This window comes from Eretmochelys imbricata, chromosome 1 (genome assembly GCF_965152235.1).
Source record: "Eretmochelys imbricata isolate rEreImb1 chromosome 1, rEreImb1.hap1, whole genome shotgun sequence".
Lineage (NCBI taxonomy): Eukaryota > Metazoa > Chordata > Testudines > Cheloniidae > Eretmochelys > Eretmochelys imbricata.
In genome coordinates, this window is record NC_135572.1 from 98,238,697 (window position 1) to 98,265,053 (window position 26,357).

The 26,357-nt window shown below is 40.6% G+C and overlaps 1 protein-coding gene across 1 annotated transcript in view; it reads right to left on the reverse strand.

Moving 5' to 3' along the window:
• Positions 1–26,357, reverse strand: part of UGGT2 (UDP-glucose glycoprotein glucosyltransferase 2) — a 282,769-nt gene that overhangs the window by 96,036 nt on the left and 160,376 nt on the right. The window contains exons 22-26 of the mRNA XM_077807042.1: positions 23,972–24,103; positions 11,963–12,090; positions 9,678–9,773; positions 6,866–6,968; positions 1,784–1,863 (exon numbers count right to left, since the gene is read on the reverse strand). Coding sequence (XP_077663168.1) covers positions 1,784–1,863; positions 6,866–6,968; positions 9,678–9,773; positions 11,963–12,090; positions 23,972–24,103 — 539 coding nt within the window. The remainder of the gene's footprint in view (positions 1–1,783; positions 1,864–6,865; positions 6,969–9,677; positions 9,774–11,962; positions 12,091–23,971; positions 24,104–26,357) is intronic.

Sequence of the window (26,357 nt, forward strand, 5' to 3'; positions counted from 1 at the left end):
GAAATTCCCTGGTGACTGAATCTAACAATCACAACCATCTACATTTTCATGAAGTTTCTGGGGACTAAAGAGAGACTGTGGGCTTGTCTAGTTAGTGAATTTGTGCACATTAAGCTCTGCTGTAAATCACTTGGATTTACTCTGTTACTCTGCTTTGAAATGGAGTAGATCAAAGTACACTAGGGAACTCTGAGTATGAGATACTAGGGTCCACATAGCCTGTTAGTGCACATCATACTAGTGCAGATTTATTTTCTATAGATCATACCATAGATTTATTTTCTATGCACTAACTCACCATCTAAACAAGCCCTAAATGAGAAAATCCAATACCTGAAGTGGAAACTCTTATATGCAAAACTTAGGAATCTCCTGTGGCAGATGAAAGTATGTGACCACTTCAGCCACAGACATCAGAAAGTCTCCTGGAGACAAAGAACTAGCCTACATAAGAAAAATTTTGCCAATACAGCTATACCAGTATAGCTATACCAGCAGAGACCGCTAGTGGAGCTGCAGCTTATATTGGCATAAGAAGATTTTTTGTCAGTATGGGTAAACTGCCTTCTCAAACAACATAAGCTATATTGGCAAAAGGACTCTTGCAGGTATAGCTGCATCAACACAGGGGAGATTGCTGGCATAGCTATGTCAGTCATGGGTGTAGATTTTTTCACACCCTTGACTAAGATAGCTATGTTGACAAATCTTTGTGGTGTACACTTGGCCACAGTCACGAGGGTTGCTGAAAGTCTTCATTCTCAGTCTCCTTTTCTTTATCCATCTGTTCAGTCTTTTGAGATCTATCAATTCTTGTAATCCTCCCATTTTTTAAGAACAATGAAGATGGAGCACACACCAAAGGATCATTGTTCTGAGGAAACTGGCTTTATTATCTCTATATACAATAGGGATAACAGGAGAGGGAAAGAAGAACAGATGCATGGGGAGCACTGAGCTCCAGGGAAGAACAGTAGCAGAAAACTTCCAATACTATCCGTCAAAGATAGTGAGGGCTCAAGAATCTTGAAAGTGAGCAGTCCTGCCTTTTAGAACGATGGCTGGTTGACGGCACACCTTAGAGCAGTCATGCTAAAATTTTACAGGTGCTTCTGACCTTTGTGTTGGTTCTACAGTTTCACGACTTTCCTTAGAACAAGAGTTACATTTCTTTCAAAATGTTTATTGAAGAAATAGTCTTGAGTTTTGCAAAAGGGAAAGGCACAAGTACTTTTTCTAAAAGTTTTCTAAGTGTTACTCTAAATGAGCACCTTCATGCAAAATTAGGTGAAACAATTTGATGGGTTTACAGAAGAGAACAAAATGGAAATACTAAAGAACAAGGAGGAATTCCATAAATGCTTTAAAGAAAGAATGAGGGTTAAATATTTAAGTCACCAGTAAATGAAGCTGATATTATGCATTTTAGTTAAAACACCCCGTGTGTAGCTCTCACAACTCTTTTTGATGTTTGAGAGATTAACTGTTGCAGAAAAAACAATGGACAAGAAACTATCAATTGGTGTTTTTAAATGTAAATATTTTTGTCATTTTTAATTTGAAAAATTATTCTCATTAATTAGTTTAATCTCACTCAATAGATCTCGTTATGTATAAACCGCTACAGTACTACTCAATTTAAATTCACAGAAACTAATTAGTCCAGCAGCAGGAATCAGCCTCACTGAAACATTACTGATTCTTGAGGAGATTATATCACTGTAGCTTCTTTTAGTCATATTATATTACATATCTCAAAGAACAGCTATAGTTTCCTACTCACCTCTTCAAAGGTACTTCTGACAACTTAGATCTAGAGTTCATAAACAGCCTCAGTTTCATGTTGACAATATCTCCAAGTACCTAATAGAAAAGATAATTTTTCCGTATTAAAAATGGATTTGGGTAGTTATCAAAGTTCCTTGGCTTTGAAAACAAACGATTCTCTTGACAAATCTTTTTTCCCCTCTGTGAGGGGGTGTATTAACTCCACACTAGAACTGAAGGGGTTAAGGAGCAGTTCTGGGCCCAGATGACTCCATTCCCCTGAACCTGCAGAGCATGCTCCAGCTAGAGCAAGGGGCTTTAAATGGAGCCAGACAACTCAGATGGGGGCAGATGAGGGAACAGGACAGATCTGGCCTGAGATCTCCTGACCAAAGCTGCTACAGACATCTCCGCTGGGAAGGAAAGGACTACCTCAACAACTCCCAAACTGTGGATCAGTAGATGGGGTCATGGATCCAACGGGCAAGATTTGGCTTGTGAGACAATGCTGTCTCCCTGCAAACATGTCTGGGCCTATTCCACAAATGTTGCACCTCCTGGCCTGACATTTGTGGAGCAGATCCAGACTGTGTGGAGGTGGCAGTGTGGATGCCACTTTGTCATTAGCACGAGCCAGCTGTGGAAGCATCCTCGTGAGAGACTTGAATCCAGAAAATCCTTATTTGTGGTCAGCAAGCTTATCAACAGAGAGCATTCTCTATGCTTGAGCTGGTAAGAGCTTATGCTACCCTTTTCTGAGACGGGAATATGCAATGTCTTGTAAGCTCCTTAATGCAGGGCTCATATCTTCTGTTATGCGACCATGAGTACCCTGTTGGCACTCAGTAAAGAATTGTTTTAAGTTACTGTCTCTGTGCTGCAAATTCCTGGCTGACAATGAAATTATTCAGCCTCCCACACAGGTGATGACTGAGCATCTCAGCAAGATGAAGCAACAGTTTGCAACCTTTCCCCCCCTGATTTGGACATGTCAAAGTCTGACTGTGTGTGAAATCCCTTTCATTGCAAGCCCAATGCCATGGATTTGCCAGCAGCTTAAATCAAACAGCTCATTGAAATTTCCTGCCATTGACCCTTGAGAGGAACATATGTCCAACTTCTCTCCCAGAGTTCTGGTTCACTGTCAAGAATGACTATACTGCACTCTCAACACATGCCTTGAAACTGATGCTGCCATTTGCAAGCACATATATATGTGCAGCTGGATTCAGTGCACTTGTGTCCATCAGAGCACAACATCGATCTACCATTGATGTCACATCAAAGATTAGATGTGCAAATTCTAACATGCATCCGGACTTTGAGAAGCTGTGTTGCAACATGCAAGCCCATGTCTCAAGTTAAAGAGCGCTAAATAACATATTGAATGGGCAAATTCCTTGACTTACTTGGTCGCTGTGTTGCTTGTGCTGTCTGGGGTCACAGGAAACAGTAAGTCTCAAAATGGGGTCATGCAGGCAAAAAGTCTGGGAACCCTGGTCTGAAGATTGTTACTCCCCCCCTTTATTCCCCCCCCCCCTTTTGCTATCTTAAGATGGACTTTTTGAAACTGTGGAGGGGGTGGATGGTAGGAAGTGGCCCAGGGAGGCAGTCTTGAGGTATGCCCAGGTGCCTGACATTGGTTGTCTCTCATAGGGCCCTGAATCAGAGCCTGGTGGAGTGGGAGGGCCTGGGCTTCCCTAACCAACACCCTTCCACCCCTCGCAGGAGTAAAGAGAAGACAGAGACTCTGGAAGCCTTGTGGCAAGGGCAAGCCACCTACAGCGGCTAGGAAACAGACTGAGGCTCCTTCCGTTTTAAGGACACAGTACCCTCTATAGTTCATTGGACACTGCTACTGCTAAAGGGGGAATTGAGCTAAATTGGGCTGAGTTGCCACCCACCAAAAGGCAGGCCATCCCAGTTTTGGAGGAGTTGCCAACAGGAGGCACCAGAGACCAAGGGGGAAATTGAGGTCAATGACTTAAGCACTAGGTGATGCCACTGCTAAGCCTGGCCCCTTGTCAAACACTCTCTAAGGCTTCAGTAACAATCAGTATATATCTTAAGAAGTCTTTCAGTTCTAAGTATCTGCATTAAAGAATGGTTATTGTCAGTTAATTTAGGTAAAATATAGACCTGCCCTAAAATTAGTTCTGATCCAGCATGGAATGTCCTCCATATTCTAAATTTTAATGTTTTTCTCCAAAATATTAACAAATTAATTTTTTTAGAAACAGCTGTTGTCTTCATCTCCTTCCAGTATATATTCAAACTTCTTTTAATCTGTACCTTCCAGTATAAAGATAATGTTTTCTCTCTTATGAAATCTATGTTGGTTCTGCAACAAAGCAAAGTAGCAAATGTTCAAGAATTATACTGATATCACCAATGATGGATCAGTGATGTGTTAAACTCTTCATCCCAGAATTTTTGAATCATTTCCACCTAGTCTTTGATTTCTATCTGTTTATAGTAATTTCTAATGCACCCATCTCCATAGTACTGGTACCTAGGTGCTATATACAAAATGAGAATACTACTTCTTGCTTACATTTCTTTTGTTCTGTGGACAACTCATGGTTTAATGTTGAATTCTCTGGTGATTATATAAAGGAAAGCAAATAAATATAACAGCAATTAAAACTGGAAGATTAACACTGTTCAGAGTCATAAGGCTGTCTTCTAGTATACTTAGGCTGCATTTGGTTCAAGGAATCTAGCTCGGCTTACTAAGTGTCATTCTTTCTCAGACTAGTTTTCGAATTATCTGGAACTCCTAACTGTGCCTTTGTAACCTAACAAAAGCCTGTTCATCTTCTTATAGTCTTAATACATGACAATTTTAAGTCTCTCCAATATAGTATCATGAGACAAGTTTGAAGTGACTACCAAATGTCACAAGGTATGATAAAAATAGAATGCTTTCACCAGAGCACACAGATCATGAATGATTTTGATTAAACTGCTCATAAATGATTGGGACACTAATCATTTACTGGGGGATGACTCCTTAATTTTTTTATTGCACTACATAACACACAGGATTTATGACATGGATAGTTACCATTATTATTATTTGTAGAACACTGAAAAAATGTTTGGTGCTTTTCAAAACAATATATAAATATAAACCCAGCTCAGAAGAGCTTATGGTCTTGATGTCAGACATATACAAGACAAGATACCCAGAGACGACCCAACTTAAAATCTTTTCCCTTTGGGGTTTTATATGTGTACGTGCTTGTTTAAACAAATACACTCTTCTGGAGGAGGTGTAATGGTTTAACGTTTGTAGGGCATAATGAAATAGGTAGACCTGAATAGTTTTTCAACAGAAAATGCAGTTTCTGAATTTTTTTTATTTGGTTTGTTGAACTGACTCAAAATGTTTTGTTTTGACTCATTTCAACATTAAACTGCAACTCCTATCACTGCGAGTTGCCTCTTGGGAGATGAAGTTCAGGTCCCCATTCTCTCCTATGGGCTGGGCTGCCTAGGTGGGTGGCAACTTCCATGATGCAATGCAGTCTCCCCTTTGACTAAGTGGCATTGTGCATCATGGGAGTTATACAGCTGCGGGTACATCACGGGAGATGTATTCCAGCCAGGGAGTCCAGTTCATAAAGGAGAACAGGAACTTCAGACCTGAACTACAACTGTCAGGAGTCAATGTACCACAACAGGAAAATGCAGATTGTGCATCAACCCAAAACAAAAATATTTTGATTCAGAATCATCATAATGTTTCATTTTGATTGGAAATGCTGAAACTTAACATTTCATCACTTCTGAACTGAATTTTTCAGAACAATTTGTTCTCTGACAAATTGATATTTCAACTTTTTGTTCCAATTTGGGACAAAAACAAATGTTGAAATATCAGAATTTCCCATAAGATCAAAATTTTGCTTAGCTTCATCCTCAGGAATTATGAATGGGAAGCAAGCGGGAGTCTGGTGTACTGAGAACAGAAGGACATTCCATGCACAGGGAACATCATGGAAAAAGGCATGAAAATGGGAGTTGAAAAAAGAAACAAATCTGTGAGGCTTGCATCATTTTCAAGGGGAAGAAGGTAAAACAAACTGCAACAGGAATCAAGACAGCTAGTGCAAAATTGTAGAGGGCCTTGAAGTCAAAGCAAGAAATTTAAATTTCACAGAGCTAGTCTTAAAGAAATGGCATAATGTGACTCATGAGAAAGGAAGGTAATTTTAGCAGCTTTGTATCCATGGCATTGTCTCTCAAGATCAGGAGTTCTCAACCTTTTTCTTTCTAAGGCCCACCCATCCACAGCCCACCTGTGCCAGAACTATTGTTTTTCTGCATATCCAGTAGATTAAAAGCTATAATAAATTGAAAGTCATACAGTTAAAAACACACATACACACACACACAATATAAGAAAGAAATGGATAATATAAGTACACAGATAAAAAACTGAATATTAAGTTCAAATACTAATATGCCTGTATTTCCCCACTGCGCAGGGCTGAAGCCCAAGCCCCGCCGCATGGGGCTCCTTATGGTGTGGGGCCCCAGGCAGTTGCCCTGCTTGCTATACCCTAATGACTGCCCTGCTGAAGCCAATGGATTTCAGCATATCATGCAGGAAAATTAACACGCTCTCTGGTTAAAAAAAAAAAAAAAGCCAGTGTGTCCAGATAGAGCAAGGGGAAACAGCATTAAATTTCTGTATGCTCTCTGATTTATTTTGCCAGACCACCTGAAACCTAATCAAGGCCTCCCAAAGGGCCATGGACCCCCAGTTGAGAATTGCAGCTCTAGATAATCAACAGTTACATGCAATAGAGGATTGTTCTTGGATATTCTTAATAGCACTAGCCATCCGAAGGAACATCCATTCAAGCACTGAAACAAGGTTAGATTTTATAGATATCTCTTCTAATGAAGACATTCATTTTCTAAATTGTTACATGTATATTTGACAGTTTAAGTTAAACTAGTCTCTCAGATAAATGTTAGGCTGTATTTTTTTTTTTAGATATTTCATGTAAAAATAAGAAAAAAAACATTCTTAGTACAGGATAAAGAACACAAAAGTACAAATTCAAAGAAACTGCCATCGTCTTACAATCAATAAATGTGCCATCTTCTGTGCTTCTCTTGTTAAAGGATCAACAATAGCAATAACGTCATAGAATGGTTCATTCTGTTGAGGATCTATTTTTACTATGCTGTTAAAAAAAGATGTTAAACATAAGTGAAATGAAAAATTCTAAATTAAACTTGTGGAAATAACAACCATCAACAGGTTTTCTTAATTCTGAATTTATCATATTTTTAGCACTTTACATCATCTTTAAGAATTTTTCAATATAAGACTTTGCTCCAAACATTTATCAGAGGCCTGGTCTATACTAGGGGGTGGGATCGATCCAAGTTACACAACTTCTGCTATGTGAATAATGTAGCTAAAATTGATGTACTTAGATCTACTTACCACGGTATCTTCACTGCGGTAAGTCGATGGCTGATGCTCCCCGTCAATGCCGCCTGTGCCTCTCACTCCGGCGGAGTACCAAGTTGACAGGAGAGTGCTTGGCAGTCGATTTATTGTGTCTAGACTAGACTCAATAAATCGACCCCCACTGGATCGATTGCTGCCCATTGATCCAGCGGGTAATGTAGACAAGCCCAGAGTCTCCTTGTGAAGTGTCCAGAAAAGCACATTATGAACCAAAATACTTACCTTTCTGTTCATTATAAACCTTTCATGCAAGTAATATCAGCCAGAATCTTCCTCAGGTTTCCATCACCACAGTGTAGTGGTGTGGCTGCTGACTGAGCTCTCCTTTGGAGCTGACTTTGGGACTCCTCCCACTACAGCTGGTTGACAAACTGTACCTCCTGCTGCTTTTGCAAAAGTTGCAGGAGGACGGTTTGGGTCTTTTGCTACTGATCAGCTCATAGACAGACAATTTTCTCCATCCTTCCTATATCCATTTCACTCCTTGGTGGTGGTGGTGGGGTCTTTGATCCTGCTGACTACACAAGTTTGTGGCTGCCTACTGAGCACCTCCTCATAGCCAGGGGTTGCTTTACAGGCATCCTGCCCCTATTACCCGCTCAAATACTCCAGATAGTCTATGTTGTAACTCACAGTACCCCTTTCTTGGGCTAGTTTAATGTCAAATAAAGTTTACACAAACCTCAGAAACCTTAGTCATAAAATAATCCAAACAGTCTTTAATATAATGTCCAAAATCATAAGCTCAACCTGAAGCCACCAGTCCCCAGCCCCCCTTTGTCCCTTTTTCTATCCTGAATCATCAGATTTTGCAAGTGTCGTCAAGAGTCAACAGTGACAGAAATTTGATTTAAACATAAAAAAAAAAAAAAGGAAACTGGGTAATGTTAAATATAATAAAATGGAGGAACTTGTTTGTCTCTCCTAGACAAGGATTTGTTTTGACAAACCAGATTAAAAGGAGATAATGTATTAATCACAGGCCCTTGATTAGAGGAAGCTGGAGCCATAGGAATGAATAGTAGGCCCTCACTAAAAGCATATGTTAATAAATCATGCATTGCAAATATGATTACTGGATTTCCACTATTTTTCACTAAACAACGTATCAGTTAGGTGCTGCCAGGAGTGTAGCCAGTGCGAGTGATGCTACACATCCTACAATCCCATGGGAGAATACTATGCCACGTCAGGTTCTCAGTATGCTTTGATACAGGGCTAAGGTACTTGCAACTGGCTGCTGGTGCTGCTTTTCTTCCTCTCACTATGCTACGAAGGGAAGGCCAGACTCAGTACACCATAGCAGTTTTTCCAATAAAACTGAACAGGAACTTGGGAGTGATGATTACAGGAGGATAAATGAGTCTTCAGGAAGGTTCTTCTGTTACTCTCTTATTCAGTCATGGTTCTAATGCTGCCCTTTCTGCCTTTAAAAACTCAACCTGTCTCTGCAACCAGCCACTGAAAGGAAGTAAAACTAAAGATGGCTACCATGATCTTACCATTAATGAGAAGCTAGGAGTCCCCCTCCTCTTGCCCCACTTCTTGTCGTTCCAATAAAGATTTACAGATGTGAACCTTAGTATTTTCCAGTTTCATTTAGCAACAGAAAGACACCAGTGGCATACTAACTTTCACTGACTCCTCATGTTTGGGGTTAATGAGAAAGCAGGAGCAACAAACACAGATACTTTAAACTCACTGCTTAAGACTTCCAAACACAATGTAAATCTGCCTGCTGGCTTTTAATATATCTTGTAGCAGCCAAAGCACAACAGTGAGAATCTAACCACCCCTACTGCAAATAGAGTTGGTGGTGAGAACAGTACCATCATCCATCTGTAGGTGACATAGTCCTATGTTTTGGTGCTGTGTGCCAAAAGTGTGAGAAGAGGTGACATGGTGCTAATCCCCACTCCAGGAAATGAATAATTTATATACTAACCTTGTGAACAGTAATCAGTAATCCACAAAATTCAATAATCTCAATTTGGACTTTCCACATCAGTGCAGATTAGTGAGGCTCTCTTAGTTTACCTGCGATTTTGTTTAACTACGTTCAGGTTTTTAATTTAGTAAGTAAATATAATGTACTGATTCATCTTCCTCTCTCCCAGTACTCCCACTTCCACTCCATAAAATTCTATTTGTCACCTTTTTCAGTGTTGATTAGAAATAGATAAAATTGTCAAGGTTTTGACATTACTGACCAATATACTAGTAGTGAAATTAAGATTGCCTGTGTTGCTCATTGGTTTCCTGAATTGTTTGTACAATCACAAAATCAGTTTCTTCTTTTAAAACTACAAAATGTTTACTGAAGTTCTGGAAGATTGCATACAGTACTTAAAGCATTAATAATGTTTAATATTAAGATGCCATAGCTATATATGCATTATGATGAGACTGAACTTACCTGTGTTGCTCTTTGAGAAATTCAACATTTTGTCTAATGACCGTTTTAGGCAATGAAGACAGAAGGGCATCCACTTTCATAATCAAATCACTGCCACTGGTACAATAAAACAAACAGTTAATATGTGACTTTTCTAATAAAAAGGGAATAAAATATTAATTTTCAATGTATATCTGCGTGCATAAAAGACTACACAAAAATATGATGCTTTAAGGACACCACAGTCATAAGATTTTTAATTTTGAGTCTCTAAGCCTTTAGAATGTGACTAACCAAGAACTACTAAATCTATAGTTCTGGAGAGATGTGCCCTTCTATACATTTACAAGATGGAATATACAGTCCAGCAGTTTAAATGGTAAAATCCACTTGTACCCACAACTCTCTGTTCCTTTCTTGCTGCTGTTCACTGAAAAATTCCCTCTTCCAACTCCCATGAGCAGCCACAGCTAATCAGTCCATCTTTTGACTGCATCTTATTTATCCTAGAGTTTCCACGCCATTTTAACTGAATTTTTAACTGTTTTATCTCCGCATCATTACTTTTCTTCTGTCATTTAAAAAACAAAAACTACAATTAGCTACCACTGATACTGATATGAGTGCAGTGCTTAGTCACTGAGATAGTTGTTCATATTACAGGTGAAACCTTTACCACAAACAACAGAGGTGACCACAGAAACAGTTAAATCTCATGAAGCCATAGAGCCTCCCACAGTACTGAGAAAATCAGTGTCATAGGCAGATAAATAGAAGGCATTAGTACTGAAGCGGTCAGTACCAATGACACCAGTACTGGGAGCTTTGATGCCAAAATTTCAGTATTAGGTGATACATGAAGCTCCATATGAGCCAGGAACAGAGCAGAGTGACTGGTACTGGAGTGGACGCCCAGAGGGACCCTTCTTGGGCCTTGAGCTACCTTTTTCCATGGAAGAACAAAAGGATTTCTGCTTTTAGAGCTAGCACCCAGAGAGGGTGACCTAGATCTACGTCCCTGAGAGGAGCTATTCTTCTTTCTCTTGACTTCCAGAATTTGTCCTGGTTCAAGAGCAGGATTTTTGAGAAACTCTACTCACAGAGCTGCAAGCTGAGGAGCTGACAGGAGCACCTATTGAAGAGGATTGCTTAGGGATTTCAGTCCCACTCACTCCAGGATATGAATAGGGCTGCATTGACCCCTACAGCAAAAAACAGCTTTATGCCAGTCTGTTTTGTCTTTTGTGTTCTATTTAAGAATGACTTCCAAATGGCACACGTCTCAGGAATGTGTTCCTCATTAAGGCATAATAAACATCTGGTATGCCCTTCATTACAGGGTATTACTGCCTTGCAAGGAGGACAGTTTTCAAGTCCTGCAGACTTTTGTTCCACCATAAGAGCTCAGCCTGGAACCAGGAAAGTCTCACAGGAAGAAAGAAAAAAAAAAAGCTTGTTTTGCTTTTCTTTATTTTTTAAAAAGGAAACATTATGAAAAACCTACAACTAAAGACTAACTATCTGAGTAACTATCTGAAGTTATTTACAACTATTTACACAAGAACAATGAGTGAGAAATTCAGGCTATGGCTACACTACGAAGTTTACAGCAGCAGAGCTGCAGCGATGCAGCTGCACTGCTGTAAACTAATGTAACAGTTCTAAGCAGACAGGAGAGAGGTCTCCTGTCAGCTTAACTACTCCAGCCCCATGTGCAGCAGCAGCAGCTATGTCTGAGGGAGAGCTGACATAACACTGTCTACACTGGCTGTCTATACCAGTGCTTAGGTTGGTGTAATTTCATTGCTCAGGGGGGTTGCTTTTTCACTCCTGAACGACGTAAGTAATACCATGTTTCAGAGTAACAGCCGTGTTAGTCTGTATCCGCAAAAAAGAAAAGGAGTACTTGTGGCACCTTAGAGATTAAATTTGTTAGTCTCTAAGGTGCCACAAGTACTCCTTTTATAAGTAATACCGCAATAACTGCTAGTTTCATCATAGCCTGAGACACTGCCTAAGTGCCTACCTGAAGTCACAGGCAATAAGAAGGAACTAAGGGACACACTCCACGCTTTATGCCTTTGGATGGGAGGCATGAGGACACTTGGAGGACAAGGGCAAGATGCTGTCCAAAAGAATCCAAACTTGGGCACATGCACACCAAGAGTGGAATACATATGGACAAACACTGAAAGAAGACCTGGTATCCTCTAGAAGAAAGTGAAATAATTAGTCACAGGTGATAAACTCAAATGAGTCTCACATGCATTCAGACAATAGATTCCCAAAACCCAAAAGTGTTTTACTGTTTAGAGCTGATCCCCATCTCTCTGACAACGCTTTTAATCTTCTCTGCTGAGGTACTGAATGTTGTCTTTTCCAACAAATGAAAATCTTCAGTAAAGAACTCATTTTCATCCAAAGGACCCAGGATCTTAAGAGGAAAAACAAATGACACTATTTTACTAGAAGCTTAGGTTTTCAAAAATATTTCCTCTGTAAGCAAAAAATACGCTCAATTTTTAATAAAGTAAAATTTTCAGTATTAAAAATCTCTCTCCTGCATACCACTAGATTTTACTATTTATATAGTATTCATGCTGTGAAAATTCCAGCATTTACAATTTTCTATTAATTAAATTGAACTACAGTATATTTAAACATGCATTCCTTTCAGGTGATATCCCAAATAGCAAGTAGAAAAAATTCATTGGGCAAGCAAGGGATGCATCTATTGTAAACAAAAACAAACAAACAAAAAAGTTACAACAGGAACATCCACAAATATGTGTATAAAGCTATCACAGCATTCCCAGTATACATGCCTATTTACAGAAATGTATTATTCGGCAACATAAGCTCCTTCTAAATAAAAGCTCAAAGAAAAAAGTGCAAAATTTGAACACAAACCACCATGATCCTGCCTTGTGCTTAGTTGTTAAATCCTATAACACCTTCATCGTGTCCTACATCAGAACTATTTTAGTGTATTGGTGTGCACACAGTTGTTTAAAAAAAATTGGGAAATCAATACGTTCTATTGTACACATGCCAAACATTATAAGAATATGAATACATTACACAAACACACACACACACACACACACACACACACACACTTTTCTATAAAGAAAATAAGTTTCAGTTATCCAGTCTCAGTGGAAGCAGAAGTAAATGGACAGGTAATGTTTCCAGAAGATTAAGTAGCAAGAAGGGCCGAACCAAAGCCACTGAGGTCAGCGGGAGTCTCTCGGTTGATTTCAATGGGTTTTGGATTGAACTGTAAAAACATTATGGCAAAAGTACAAAATTTTTCAATTTCGTTTTAGGAAACAGTTGAAAAGGCAATGGGAGTTGAAATGAGAGTTTTGCCACTGACTTATGGGGACAGGATTTCATTCTATTATTCTTAAATAAAACATCAATGACAATAATTGATTGAAAAAAGAGAGAAATGTAAAGTGCCCTTTTGGTCAGGAAAGTGATTCTGAAAAACTGCTAGTCTTATTCAATATGTCTTATTGCTATGTGCACTTAGGGTCATCTTTTGACATTAGTGACTAAATAAAGTTTTCATTGTTTTTGGACTGTTGTTACCTCAGAAGGGGATAGAAATAGAGAGAAATGACCTTGGCTGGAGGGCTAGGCCATGAAACACATAGCCAGTGACAGGACATCACAGGAGGGCATCACAGGAGGTGCTATAGACTAAGACCCTTGCAATGCCATGCTATGATGACTGGGGGCACTACAGCAGTAAGTCAAGCTGCTTACAGGACTGCATTCTATTTTGACTTGTATCAACATAATTGTTTGCTAGGTTCCAATTTCAGGACCAAAGTTTGCTCTCAGTTATACCTGTACACCTTTTTTTACACAAGTTATGCCGATAAGACAAAATATACTAACTTATGAAATAGCTTGTTAATTACTGTTCAAACCCATTTGCACAGTATGCAAACTTCTCCCTATTGTCTTAGAAAAAAAAAAGTAAAGAGCTCAGAAATAGTCATATTATTATCCTGAAAATTTAAATTTCTTTTAAAAATTTTTGTGGTTTTCTAGCAAAAATCCCAAGAAAATGACATAATACTTTTCCAGTCAAGAACAGTTTCTAAATGTGTTACAACTATATCTAAAAGAGTTAAATAGTTGAATTAATTTCAAATAATCATCACTCATTAACTTTGAAGAACAACTCCACTGTGAAAAGTTATTGTAAAAATATATCAGTAAATCTAAAGTAGACATTTGCAATGCTCTCATCGTATCTTGGTGATGTTGCACTGGTATAAATGAAGACTGATTTTGGCTTGCAAATTGTTTAGGCCAAATTTTGTAATACTGGTATGATGCATGAGCCAGAGAGACACTAGCATGATTTTAAGATTCCATGATGAGTTTGCAGGGCTGGCAGATAGAAAAATAAAAGGTGTTTTTTCTTATTAACTGAGAAAGTTTGGTATTGAAATCATTGAGAGATGCACATAGAACCCAACACCACCATTTTTGGTCATCTTTCCAAGTAAAACTGAACATCATTTGTTCATTACATCAAGGTATGAGGGCAACTGTAGTGCATGAAAACACAGAATCAAATGCGTTCGACATTAACAAAGGGTGAAACAGGAGTGTGTCTTAGCCCCCATGCTTTCTAACATCTACTTTTCATTCCTGCTTCTTCATGCATTTAAAGACAGCAATGATGGCATTTATTTTCGAACTAGACTAGATGGCGGCTTGTTCTACACTGCATAGTTTAGAGCGAAAAACAAGGTGAAAGAGCTGGTTCTGAGAGATTTCAAGTTTGCGGATGATACGGAATTGGTTGCCCACAGTCAATCTTTCCTGCAAATCTCTTGGGTAGATTTTCTGCATCATGCAAGGGCTTCAGGTTGACAATTAGTTTCAAGAAAACTGTAATCATCTATCACAGGGTGGAAGAACCAATGCCTGACATCACTCTGGAGGGTAAATCTCGTGGAGTTGTCAACAGCTTTTGACCCTTGGGTTCTATGATTAGCAGGAATCTTGACCTTCAGACTGAACTGATTAACTGAATTGGAAAAGCAGCTAAGAATTTCAGGCTATTACAGAAACGTGAATGGAATAACAGCAAACTATGAACTGAGGTGAAGATGCGAAGCTACGAGACTTGTGTGCTGTCATCCCCGCTTCTTTGTTCAGAAATGTGGACTACATATGCTAGACTCATCAGGAGACTGAACAGCTTCCACATGAGATGTCTGCACAAGATCCTGGAAATACAGTGGGAACACAAAATACCAAACACAGAGGTGCTGTGGCATGCAGGACTAACACACTTAGAAACCACTATCAAGAAGAGAAGGTTGCAATGGCACAGTCCTGCCAGGAGATTGGGAGGAGACTCTATTGCTAATAATATTTTGCACAACAAGATTTGAGATGGCTCTAGAAAGCAGGGCTGCCTTTTACGGCGGTACTAAAATGTATACAAAAATAATATGAAGTCGTTCAACATCAGTGTAGAAAGCTGGGAGTAGTACGCAGAATCCCACCCAATCTTGAGGGAATATCTGGCACTGGGTGCAGCTGAACATGAAGCAGCTTTTGTCCAGAGGACGGAAGCAAAGTGAGAAAGAAGAAAGCAGCGTCCTGTAATCTTGGACTCCAACTCAGACAACACACGGAGCTGTGAAATTTGTAACAAGCTGTGTCGCTCTTTAATTGGGGCTTGTCAGCCATAAGCGGATTCATCAAGCACTTGACTAGACCTCTTACGTGTACACCATGAGCCAGTGAATCAATGGTTGCCTAATCTAAGTAAAATTGCACACTAAATTAATGAATAACTATTGCCCCTGAGATCCAAGTATTTGAAGGGCAGATCCTCTTTGGAAAGTGACTTAAAATGGAACCTTTTTACCTAACGAACCAGTCTAACACTTTTTAATGTTGAATGAGAATGTATGTTGTGTATCCAAATTTTAAGTAAATCCTATTTTAAAACAGATTGCATTACTCTGGGCTATAAAAGAATGCCTGAGTAAAACTACTCTATCCTAGCAAGGAAATTTGTGGGTTGTTAATCACTCTAATACAGGAGAGATAAATTAGTTGAGAAAGTAAAACTCACCTAGTAAATATCAACCTTGCCACTTTAGATTTCCAGGTATGTATGTATAAGAATTGATCATATACTATGTCAACTTCATGATTTATTCTTCGCTGTGTTCAACCAATGATTTGGTCAATTGCTGGTTTCATTCCATGTTACTGTCAAATTCCTGATTTATTACCTCAATTCCAACTGTAATTTTGACTTGATAATTGTGCTGTTTAATTCTTAATTAGTTAGAAGTTTAATTGATTTTAAGTTTGCTCTCTTTATTAATTTGTAATAAAACTCATATAAAGCATACAACTCTCTCTCCAGAGGGCAAAGGTCATTTACTAAACTATTTCAGAGCTACTAGGTTCTATCTCTAAATTAATACTTGTATCCCAAACAGAGATCTAGGCTTAGAGGAGGCAGTAGAGGTCAGTTCCCTTGCTGGGTGCATGCCCCAAGGAACTCAGTAGGGCCAAGATTGTACAAGATAGGATTAAGGGACTAGGGATCACAACCATGATGACTGTTCTTAGATTTCTCAGGCCTTTGTCTATAGCACCAGGTCCCAGACTCCCTGCCTCACCAGTAGAGTTCATATGAATGGGACCAAGGCAACCAGGTAGGGGATGCCTCCCTGCTGTGCTTCCAGTGGTAGCTGTGGTGAGGCTACCCTAACAGGAGTCACAGGCTGAGCTAGAGACTGTCTCCTTGTGGTCCCTGAAGAGGTGTTTGGTACTGTAGCAGTGTTGGCACGTAGTACCATAAAGGGCACTCTCATAGTCATAGACAGTAGTGGTGACTCAAGCTGTGCAGTAACCATCAAATTGTTCAGTACCAAGAAAAACTTTGGTGTTGAGAGGGTTGATGCAGGGAGCAACCATACCATAATGATCAGCACCGGAAGTGTGGGTGCCAGGGTCTCTGGCATCAAGTGCACCAAGGTTGGTACCAATGGATCATACAAGGCAAAGGATGGTGCTCTACTTCAGATGGTACCATTGCTTGGTGACTGGTTCTGTCAGGTTGTCAGAAGGACCCAATTTGAACCATGAACCATCTTTTGACTGAGTAGTCTGAGAAGATCTGTGCCTCTCTTTATGAGACGCCAAAGACAAAGGAAAGAACTAGGCCTGTGCTCGCGGTGGGAACCATATTTCTTCCTATTCCTTTCAGATGACTGGGTATAGAATGACTTAGATGCTCTGCTGGTCTCAGTAGATTGAGACGTCTTTGAAGAGTGAGCATGGGAGCTCAGATCTGAGCAACAACTCAAAGGAGCACTCAATTATAATGGCTGTTCAAGTCTGGTAGGCCCTTTTTTCATAGAATCATAGAATATCAGGGTTGGAAGGGACCTCAGGAGGTCATCTAGTCCAACCCCCTGCTCAAAGCAGGACCAATCCCCAACTAAATCATCCTAGCCAGGGCTTTGTCAAGCCTGACCTTAAAAATATCTAAGGAAGGAGATTCCACCACTTCCCTAGGTAATGCATTCCAGTGCTTCACCACCCTCCTAGTGAAAAAGTTTTTCCTAATATACAACCTAACCTCCCCCACTGCAACTTGAGACCATTACCCCTTGTACTGTCATCAGCTACCACTGAGAACCAGTCTAGATCCATCCTCTTTGGAACCCCCTTTCAGGTAGTTGAAAGCAACTATCAAATCCCCCCTCATTCTTCTCTTCTGCAGACTAAACAATCCCAGTCCCTCAGCCTCTCCTCATAAGTCATGTGTTCCAGTCCCCTAATCATTTTTGTTGCCCTCCATTGGACTCACTCCAATTTTTCCACATCCTTCTTGTAGTGTGGGGCCCAAAACTGGACACAGTACTCCAGATCAGGCCTCACCAATGTCGAATAGAGGGGAACGATCATGTCCCTCGATCTGCTGGCAATGCCCCTACTTATACATCCCAAAATGCCATTGGCCTTCTTGGCAACAAGGGCACACTGTTGACTCATATCCAGCATCTCGTCCACTGTAACCCCTAGGTATTTTTCTCCAGAACTGCTGCCGAGCCATTCGGTCCCTAGTCTGTAGCGGTGCATGGGATTCATCCGTCCTAATTGCAGGACTCTGCACTTGTCCTTGTTGAACCTCATCAGATTTCTTTTGGCCCAATCCTCTAATTTGTCTAGGGCCCTCTGTATCCTATCCCTACCTTCCAGCGTATCCACCTCTCCTCCCAGTTTAGTGTCATTTGCAAACTTGCTGAGGGTGCAATCCACACCATCCTCCAGATCATTTATGAAGATATTGAACAAAACCGGCCCCAGGACCGACCCTTGGGGCACTCCACTTGGTACTGGCTGCCAACTAGACATGGAGCCATTGATCACTACCCGTTGAACCCGACAATCTAGCCAGCTTTCTATCCACCTTATAGTCCATTCATCCAGCCCATACTACTTTAACTTGCTGGCAAGAATACTGTGGGAGACAGTGTGAAAAGCTTTGCTAAAGTCAAGGAACAACACGTCCACTGCTTTCCCCTCATCCACAGAGCTAGTTATCTCGTCATAGAAGGCAATTAGATGAGTCAGGCATGACTTGCCCTTGGTGAATCCATGCTGACTGTTCCTGATCACTTTCCTCTCCTCTAAGTGTTTCAGAATTGATTCCTTGAGGACCTACTCCATGATTTTTCTGGGCACTGAGGTGACGCTGACTGGCCTTTAGTTCCCAGGATCCTCCTTCTTCCCTTTTTTAAAAATGGGCACTACATTAGCCTTTTTCCAGTCTTCCAGGACTTCCCCCGATCGCCATGAGTTTTCAAAGATAATGGCCAATCACATCCGCCCACTCCTTTAGCACTCTCGGATGCAGCACATCCGGCCCCATGGACTTGTGCTCGTCCAGCTTTTCTAAATAGTCCCGAACCACTTCTTTCTCCACAGCGGGCTGGTCACCTCCTCCCCATGCTGTGCTGCCCAGTGCAGCAGTCTGGGAGCTGACCTTGTTCGTGAAGACAGAGGCAAAAAAAGCATTGAGTACATTAGCTTTTTCCACATCCTCGGTCACTAGGTTGCCTCCCTCATTCAGTAAGGGGCCCACACTTTCCTTGACTTTCTTCTTGTTGCTAACATACCTGAAGAAACCCTTCTTCTTACTCTTAACATCACTTGCTAGCTGCAACTTCAGGTGTGATTTGGCCTTCGTGATTTCACTCCTGCATGCCCATACAATATTTTTATACTCTTCCCTGGTCATTTGTCCAATCTTCCACTTCTTGTAAGCTTCTTTTTTGTGTTCAAGATCAGCAAGGATTTCACTGTTAAGCCAAGCTGGTCGCCTGCCATATTTATTATTCTTTCTACACATTGGGATGGTTTGTCCCTGTAACCACAATAAGGATTCTTTAAAATACAGCCAGCTCTCCTGGACCCCTTTCCCCCTCATGTTATTCTCCCAGGGGATCCTGCCCATCCATTCCCTGAGGGAGTCAAAGTCTGTTTTTCTGAAGTCCAGGGTCTGTATTCTGCTGCTCTCCTTTCTTCCCTGTGTCAGGATCCTGAACTCGACCATCTCATGGTCACTGCCTCCCAGGTTCCCATCCACTTTAGCTTCCCCTACTAATTCTTTCCGGTTTGAGAGCAGCAGGTCAAGAAGAGCTCCGCCCCTAGTTGGTTCCTCCAGCACGTGCACCAGGAAATTATCCCCTACCCTTTCCAAAAACTTCCTGGATTGTCTGTGCACCGCTGTATTGCTCTCCCAGCAGATATCAGGGTGATTGATGTCTCCCATGAGAATCAGGGCCTGCGATCTAGAACTTCCGTGAGTTGCCGGAAGAAAGCCTCGTGCATCTCATCCCCCTGGTCTGGTGGTCTATAGTAGACTCCCACCACAACATCACCCTTGTTGCTCACACTTCTAAACTTGATCCAGAGACTCAGGTTTTTCTGCAGTTTCATACTTGAGCTCTGAGCAGTTATACTGCTCCCTTACATACAGTGCAACTCCCCCACCTTTTCTGCCTTGCCTGTCCTTCCTGAACAGTTTATATCCATCCATGACAGTACTCCAGTCATGGGAGCTTTCCCACCAAGCCTCTGTTATTCCAATCACATCAGAATTCCTTGACTGTGCCAGGACTTCCAGGTCTCCCTGCTTGTTTCCCAGGCTTCTTACATTTGTGTATAGGCACTTGAGATAACTTTCTGATCATCCCTCTTTCTCAGTATGAGGTAGGACCCCTGCCCTCTCACGCGCTCCTGCTCATGCTTCCTCCTGGTATCCCACTTCCCCACTTACCTCAGGGCTTTGGTCTCCCTCCCCTGGTGAACCTAGTTTAAAGCCCTCCTCACTAGGTTAGCCAGCCTGCTTGCGAAGATGCTCTTCCCTCTCTTCGTTAGGTGGAGCCCGTCTCTGCCTAGCACTCCTCCTCCTCCTTGGAGCACCATCCTGTGATCAAAGAATCCAAAGCCTTCTCTCTGACACCACCTGCGTAGCCATTCGTTGACTTCCACGATTTGATGGTCTCTACCTAGGCCTTTTCCTTCCAGGGGGAGGATGGACGAGAAGACCACTTGCGCCTCAAACTCCTTTATCCTTCTTCCCAGAGCCACGTAGTCCGCAGTGATCCGCTCAAGGTCATTCTTGGCAGTATCATTGGTGCCCACATGGAGAAGCAGGAAGGGGTAGCAATCTGAGGGCTTGATAAGTCTTGGCAGTCTCTCTGTCACATCGTGAATCCTAGCTCCTGGCAAGCAGCAGACTTCTCGGTTTTCCCGGTTGGGGCAGCAGATAGATGACTCATCATCCCCATCAGTTGTGAGGAGGTTCTCATCAAACGCTTCATGAGAAATAATCTAAGGCTAGTTTTTCTTGCCTTCCGTGTCCTCTTAGAAAAGGAACAGCAGATGGAGCACCTATTGGGGATATGCCCCTCTCTAAGGCAAAAGAGTCACATCTTTCAGCTGCATCACAAGAGGGACAATTTTTGAAGCCTAAGGACATCACATCTGTCACCTCAGCTAAATGATGGTACTGGGGAAGTCCCTATTTCTAAAAGGTTATCTATTTCTTTATTTATTTTTCAAAATAACAGGCATTAAATTAATACAAAAAATCACACTAACTATACTAGCTACATGAAAATACTAATTATTTCTATATACAAAATGGATTTAAGTGTCACAGTGTGCAAGAGAAGTGGTATGGCTGGGCCACTGGTTCTGTGCTACCAACAAATCTGTCAAAATTGAGAACAGGAGGCTGAAGTTGAGACTTATCCTCTGACGAAGAGATCTGTCTTCCTGTTTTATGTTTGAGATGGCTATTGATAGCTAGATAGGATTGCTGAGGATGAGACTGATATCTCCTCTGAACAAAAGAAAGGACTTGGGTACTAGTGTATTGTGTCTGGTGGCAGAAGCCCAAAAAAAGATAATCTCTTCTTTAAGGCAGGTAGTGATAGTACCACAGACGTTGCAACTGACCTTGTGATGGTCTCATCAGTTTTGTTATCTGACAATCCTTGCCCTTCAAAGGAAAGATCTTCTCTTACCTGCACATCAGAAGAGAATACAGTCTTGAAGAACTACCACACTGGGTCAGACCAATGGTCCATTTAGCCCAGTTTCCTGTCTTCCAACAGTGGCCAGTGTAAGGAATGCTTCAGAGGAAATGAACAGAACAGGCAATCATCAAGTGATCCATCCCGTCATCCACTCCTAGCTTCTGGCAATCAGAGGCTAAGGAATTCCAAAGTATGGGGTTGTATCCCTAACCATCTTGGCTCAGAGCCACTGATGGACCGATTCTCCATGAACTTATTTAATTCTCTTTTGAACCCCGTTATAGTTTTGGCCTTCACAGCATCCAATGGCAAGGAGTTCCACAGGTTGCCTGTGTGGTGTCTGAAGAAATACTACCTTTTGTTTGTTTGAAACCTGCTGACTATTAATTTTATTGAGTGATCTGGATTATTATGTTAGTGAAGGAGTAAATAATACTTCCTTATTCACTTTCTCCACAGCAGTCATGATTTTATAGACCTCTATCATCTCCCCTTATTCAGATGAAAAGTACCAGTCTTTTTAATCTTTCCTCTTACAGAAGCTCTATACCCTTAATCATTTTTGTTGCCCTTCTCTGTACCTTTCCAATTCTAATATATATTTTATGAGATGAGCTGACTAGAACTGCATACAGTATTCTAGATGTACGCATACCATGGATTTATGTAGCGGCATTATGATATTTTCTGTCTTATCATCTATTCCTTTCCTAATAGCTCCTAACATTCTGTTAGCTTTTTTGACTGCCACTGCACATTGAACAGATCTTTTCAGAGAATTATCCACAATGATTCCAAGATCTCTTTCTTGAGTGGTAATAGCTGATTTAGACCAAATCATTTTGTATGCATAGTTGGGATTATGTTTTCTAATGTGCACTACTTTGCATTTATCAACATTGAATTTCATCTGCCACAGGTTACCCAGTCACCCAGTCTTGTGAGATCCCTTTTTAACTCTTCACAGTCTGCTTTGGACTTAACTATCTCAAATAATTTTGTATCATCTGAAAATTTTGCCACCTCACTGTTTACCGCTTTTTCCAGATAATTTATGAATACATGGAACAACACTGTTCCCAGTACAGACCCCTGGGGGACACCACTATTTACCTCTTTCCATTCTGAAAACTGACCATTTATTCCTACCCTTTGTTTTCTGTCTTTTAATCAGTTACTGATCCATGAGAGGACCTTCCACTATCTCTCTCTGGACAAGAGGGAAGTCACAGATCTAGCTGCTGCTTCAGAGGCAACTACCATCTAGCACTACTAATAAAATCTTTTTACAATAACAATTTGAAAGAAATGAAGGATAAAAACAAGAAGTCCCGCAGGCACAGCAAAGACTCAAATTTCCAAACCTACTCATATTAAGAAAACTAAAAAAGAATGGCAGTGGTTGGGCCTCCATGGCCTTTTGATAGCCTCCAGAATATTTAAAAACCTCAGACTGAGAACTGTTGAGCAAGTTATACAAATACACATTTTTATAAAAGAATTTTGGAAGGGATCACACTATGGCATAAGACAACCTGTAACTATTGGAGTTTGGAGGAAACCTTCCCTGGAGGCAGGTGATCCCATAACTACTATCGCAGAGTTTCTCACATATTCTTTTCACATATCTGGACACTGTCAGAAAAGAAGATACTGAACCGGATGGACGCCTGGTCAATTCCAGCATGGCATATCCTATGTTCCTGAGTAGTTAATGACTGCAAATGAAATCCGTAATAAAGAACTACAGAAAAAACAAGCAAAAGCGAGTATACATTCTAGCCACACTGTGGAGAGTAAGAAAGTAATATACATTACCTTATGTCATAAATATAAAGGGAAGGGTAAACCCCTTTAAAATCCCTCTTGGCCAGAGGAAAAATCCTCTCACCTGTAAAGGGTTAAGAAGCTAAAGGTAACCTCGCTGGCACCTGACCAAAATGACCAATGAGGAGACAAGATACTTTCAAAAGCTGGGAGGAGGGAGAGAAACAAAGGGTCTGGGTCTGTGTCTGTCTATATGCTGCTTTTGCCGGGGATAGAACAGGAATGGAGTCTTAGAACTTTAGTAAGTAATCTAACTAGGTATGTGTTAGATTATGATTTCTTTAAATGGCTGAGAAAAGAATTGTGCTGAATAGAATAACTATTTCTGTCTGTGTGTCTTTTTTGTAACTCAAGGTTTTGCCTAGAGGGATTCTCTATGTTTTGAATCTAATTACCCTGTAAGGTATCTACCATCCTGATTTTACAGGGGTGATTCCTTTACTTCTATTAAAAGTCTTCTTGTAAGAAAACTGAATGCTTTTTCATTGTTCTCAGATCCAAGGGTTTGGGTCTGTGGTCACCTATGCAAGTTGGTGAGGATTTTTACCAAACCTTTCCCAGGAAGTGGGGTGCAAGGGTTGGGAGGATTTTTTGGGGAAAGATGTGTCCAAACTACGTTTCCCAGTAAACCCGGTTAGAGTTTGGTGGTGGCAGTGGATAAAAGGACAAAGGATAAAATTAATTTGTACCTTGGGGAAGTTTTAACCTAAGCTGGTAAAAGTAACCTTAGGAGGTTTTCATGCAGGTCCCCACATCTGTACCCTAGAGTTCAGAGTGGGGGAGGAACCTTGACACCTTAGCATTACATAAAAGTTCAAGGAGAGGAAGAGAACATACATGGAGAATAAGAAAATAGACTGTTTTTTTACTTACCCTCCCATTGCTGACAACAGCCATTTGCCCAGGAAGCAGTTTAAGAACTTCTTGACAGAACATTTGGTGAGTTTGAATTATATCCATTCCTATAGTGTTGTATTTCTTCTCAAAAGTACTGTCATCCATTCCCTAAAGCAGAAGAAATGTATAATGTGTACGATTGTGGCCAGATTCAGCAAAAACAAAATACAGTGATAGTCAGCCAGGGTTTTCTTCAGACTGTTTATAACAAAACTCTAAACAAGATAAAAGCAAGAGAGAACTCCTCCAGCCTTAGCTTCAGACCAGTCATATAACCCTGGGAGTGAAGCCCTACATATCTACATTCCTCTGTGTCTCTCCCAAGCAACTAATTTGTACGTCTTTCTCCTTGAGCAACAGCACAACAGAAGAGCCAGGCTGAGCCTGAGTTTAAGCACTTTTTGACCAGGAAGTGCTCAGAACACTGTCACATAAAGAATCACGAATCTTGCAATAAAGTCCACTATTCTGTTAATTTACCCTATCTTGCGCTCTTAATCAGAAAAAATGGATTATGAAGGGGAAAAATAAAATTTCTCAACAACAAAAATGATAGTTACTCACTTGTAACTGCAGTTCTTCGAACTGGACTCTACGTATTCACACTTGTAGGATGAGCTGATCAGGTGCAGTTTAGAGGGTGACATTTTAATTAGCAGTGCCTGATGGAGTGCCATAAAAGGAGGCATAGCACTCCAGCCACCTCAGTTCCTTCTGCATCTCCCTCAGGTCCTGTTTGGAAATCAGGACTCAGAGAAACAGGGGTAAGGTGTGGCTGTATACATATGCAGGGTCTGGATACAGGTGAGTAATATTAATTTCTTCTTTGTGTAGCTTCTGCATATTCCCACTCCTGGGATAGTTTAGCTTTCAGTAATCCCATTACATGGATTCCCAATTAAAAAGTGATTAAAGAACTGGCCTGCCAAATCTAGCACCTGATCTTGACGCCAAATTTAGAGGATTATGTTTAGTAAAAGTATGGATGGAACTCCATGTTGCAGCCTTACATATTTCAATAAGTGGGACAGGTCTTTTAAATGCCATAGGCACTTCTTTGACTTTAGTGGAATTGGACCTTATTCCCTTCTGGGGAAGAGATTATTACTAATTTATAAGACTCATGAATATACACTCTAACACACTTAGAAACTGTGCAGTAACACTTGGCCTTTTTTACTACCCGAATAAGAGACAAAAAGTCTAGGTTGTCTAAACTCTTTAGTTCTGTTCAGACAGCAGGCTAATGTCATTTTGCATCTAGGGTATGCAATTTAGACTGACCTGTTGACTATGTGATCTCAGGAAAAGTATAGGTAAATTGACAGACTGACTAATATGAAAGTCAGTAACCATCTTAGGCAAGAATTTTGGGCGAGGTGAGGGCCTAATACTACTTTATCTTCATAAAAACTGTGAATTATGGGTCAGCCATTAATGCTTGTAGTTCAGACTCTTGTTGCTCAAGTAATAGCCATTATGAAAACTGTCTTACTAGACAACTAAAAAAAGAACATTCACTCATTGGCTCAAAAGGCTGTTTTATGAAGTTAAAAAGAACCAAATGAAGGTTTCAAAAAGGTGTACGGACTTTAATTGGACGATAAAGGTTAAATAATTCTTTAAGAAACTTCTTAACCAAAACTTGAGTAAACAGTGATTTATCAATACCCAAATACAATGCAGATTAGTGTAACCACATATAAGATAACAAAAGATAAGCAGATTTCATATATAGTAAATTACCTAATATGGACTGAACTGGTGCCATATGTGGAACAATATTATTATTATCTGCTCATAATAAAACCCTTTTTCATTTGCTAATATAACATGCATGTGTAGACCCTTTCCTGTTATTAGGTAAAAACCTTTACACATCTACAGAACAAGTCCACTCTGTAGCCATTAAAATTCTATCACCCACATCATGAGGTGGAGTGAACACAAGCCCAGATGAGAAACTTGTCCTTTCTGGGGGGTGTAAGTCTGGAAAAAGGGACACAAGACTCCTCTGAAGAGTTGAAGCACATTGGGAAATAATGGTTACTTAAGTAACTGGTTCTTCAAGATGTAGTTTGTATGGATCTCATTCTAGGTGGCCATAAGCCTCATGTTGGTTTTTTTATAACAGTTTCCATTGGGACCATGTATGTGCCCTGTGTTTTCTCACACTCCTGTACAAAGGCATCAAGGGCAGGACAACAAAGATGTTTCTTCAGTTCCCTCAAAATTTGAAGCCCATATTGTTGAGCACCACAAAAGAAGGGATGGTGGGTGGGTCATGGGATCCGCATTGACAATAACATCTCAAAGAACCACAGTTCTAATCATAAAAAGGTACTGAAGACCAGACCTCAGC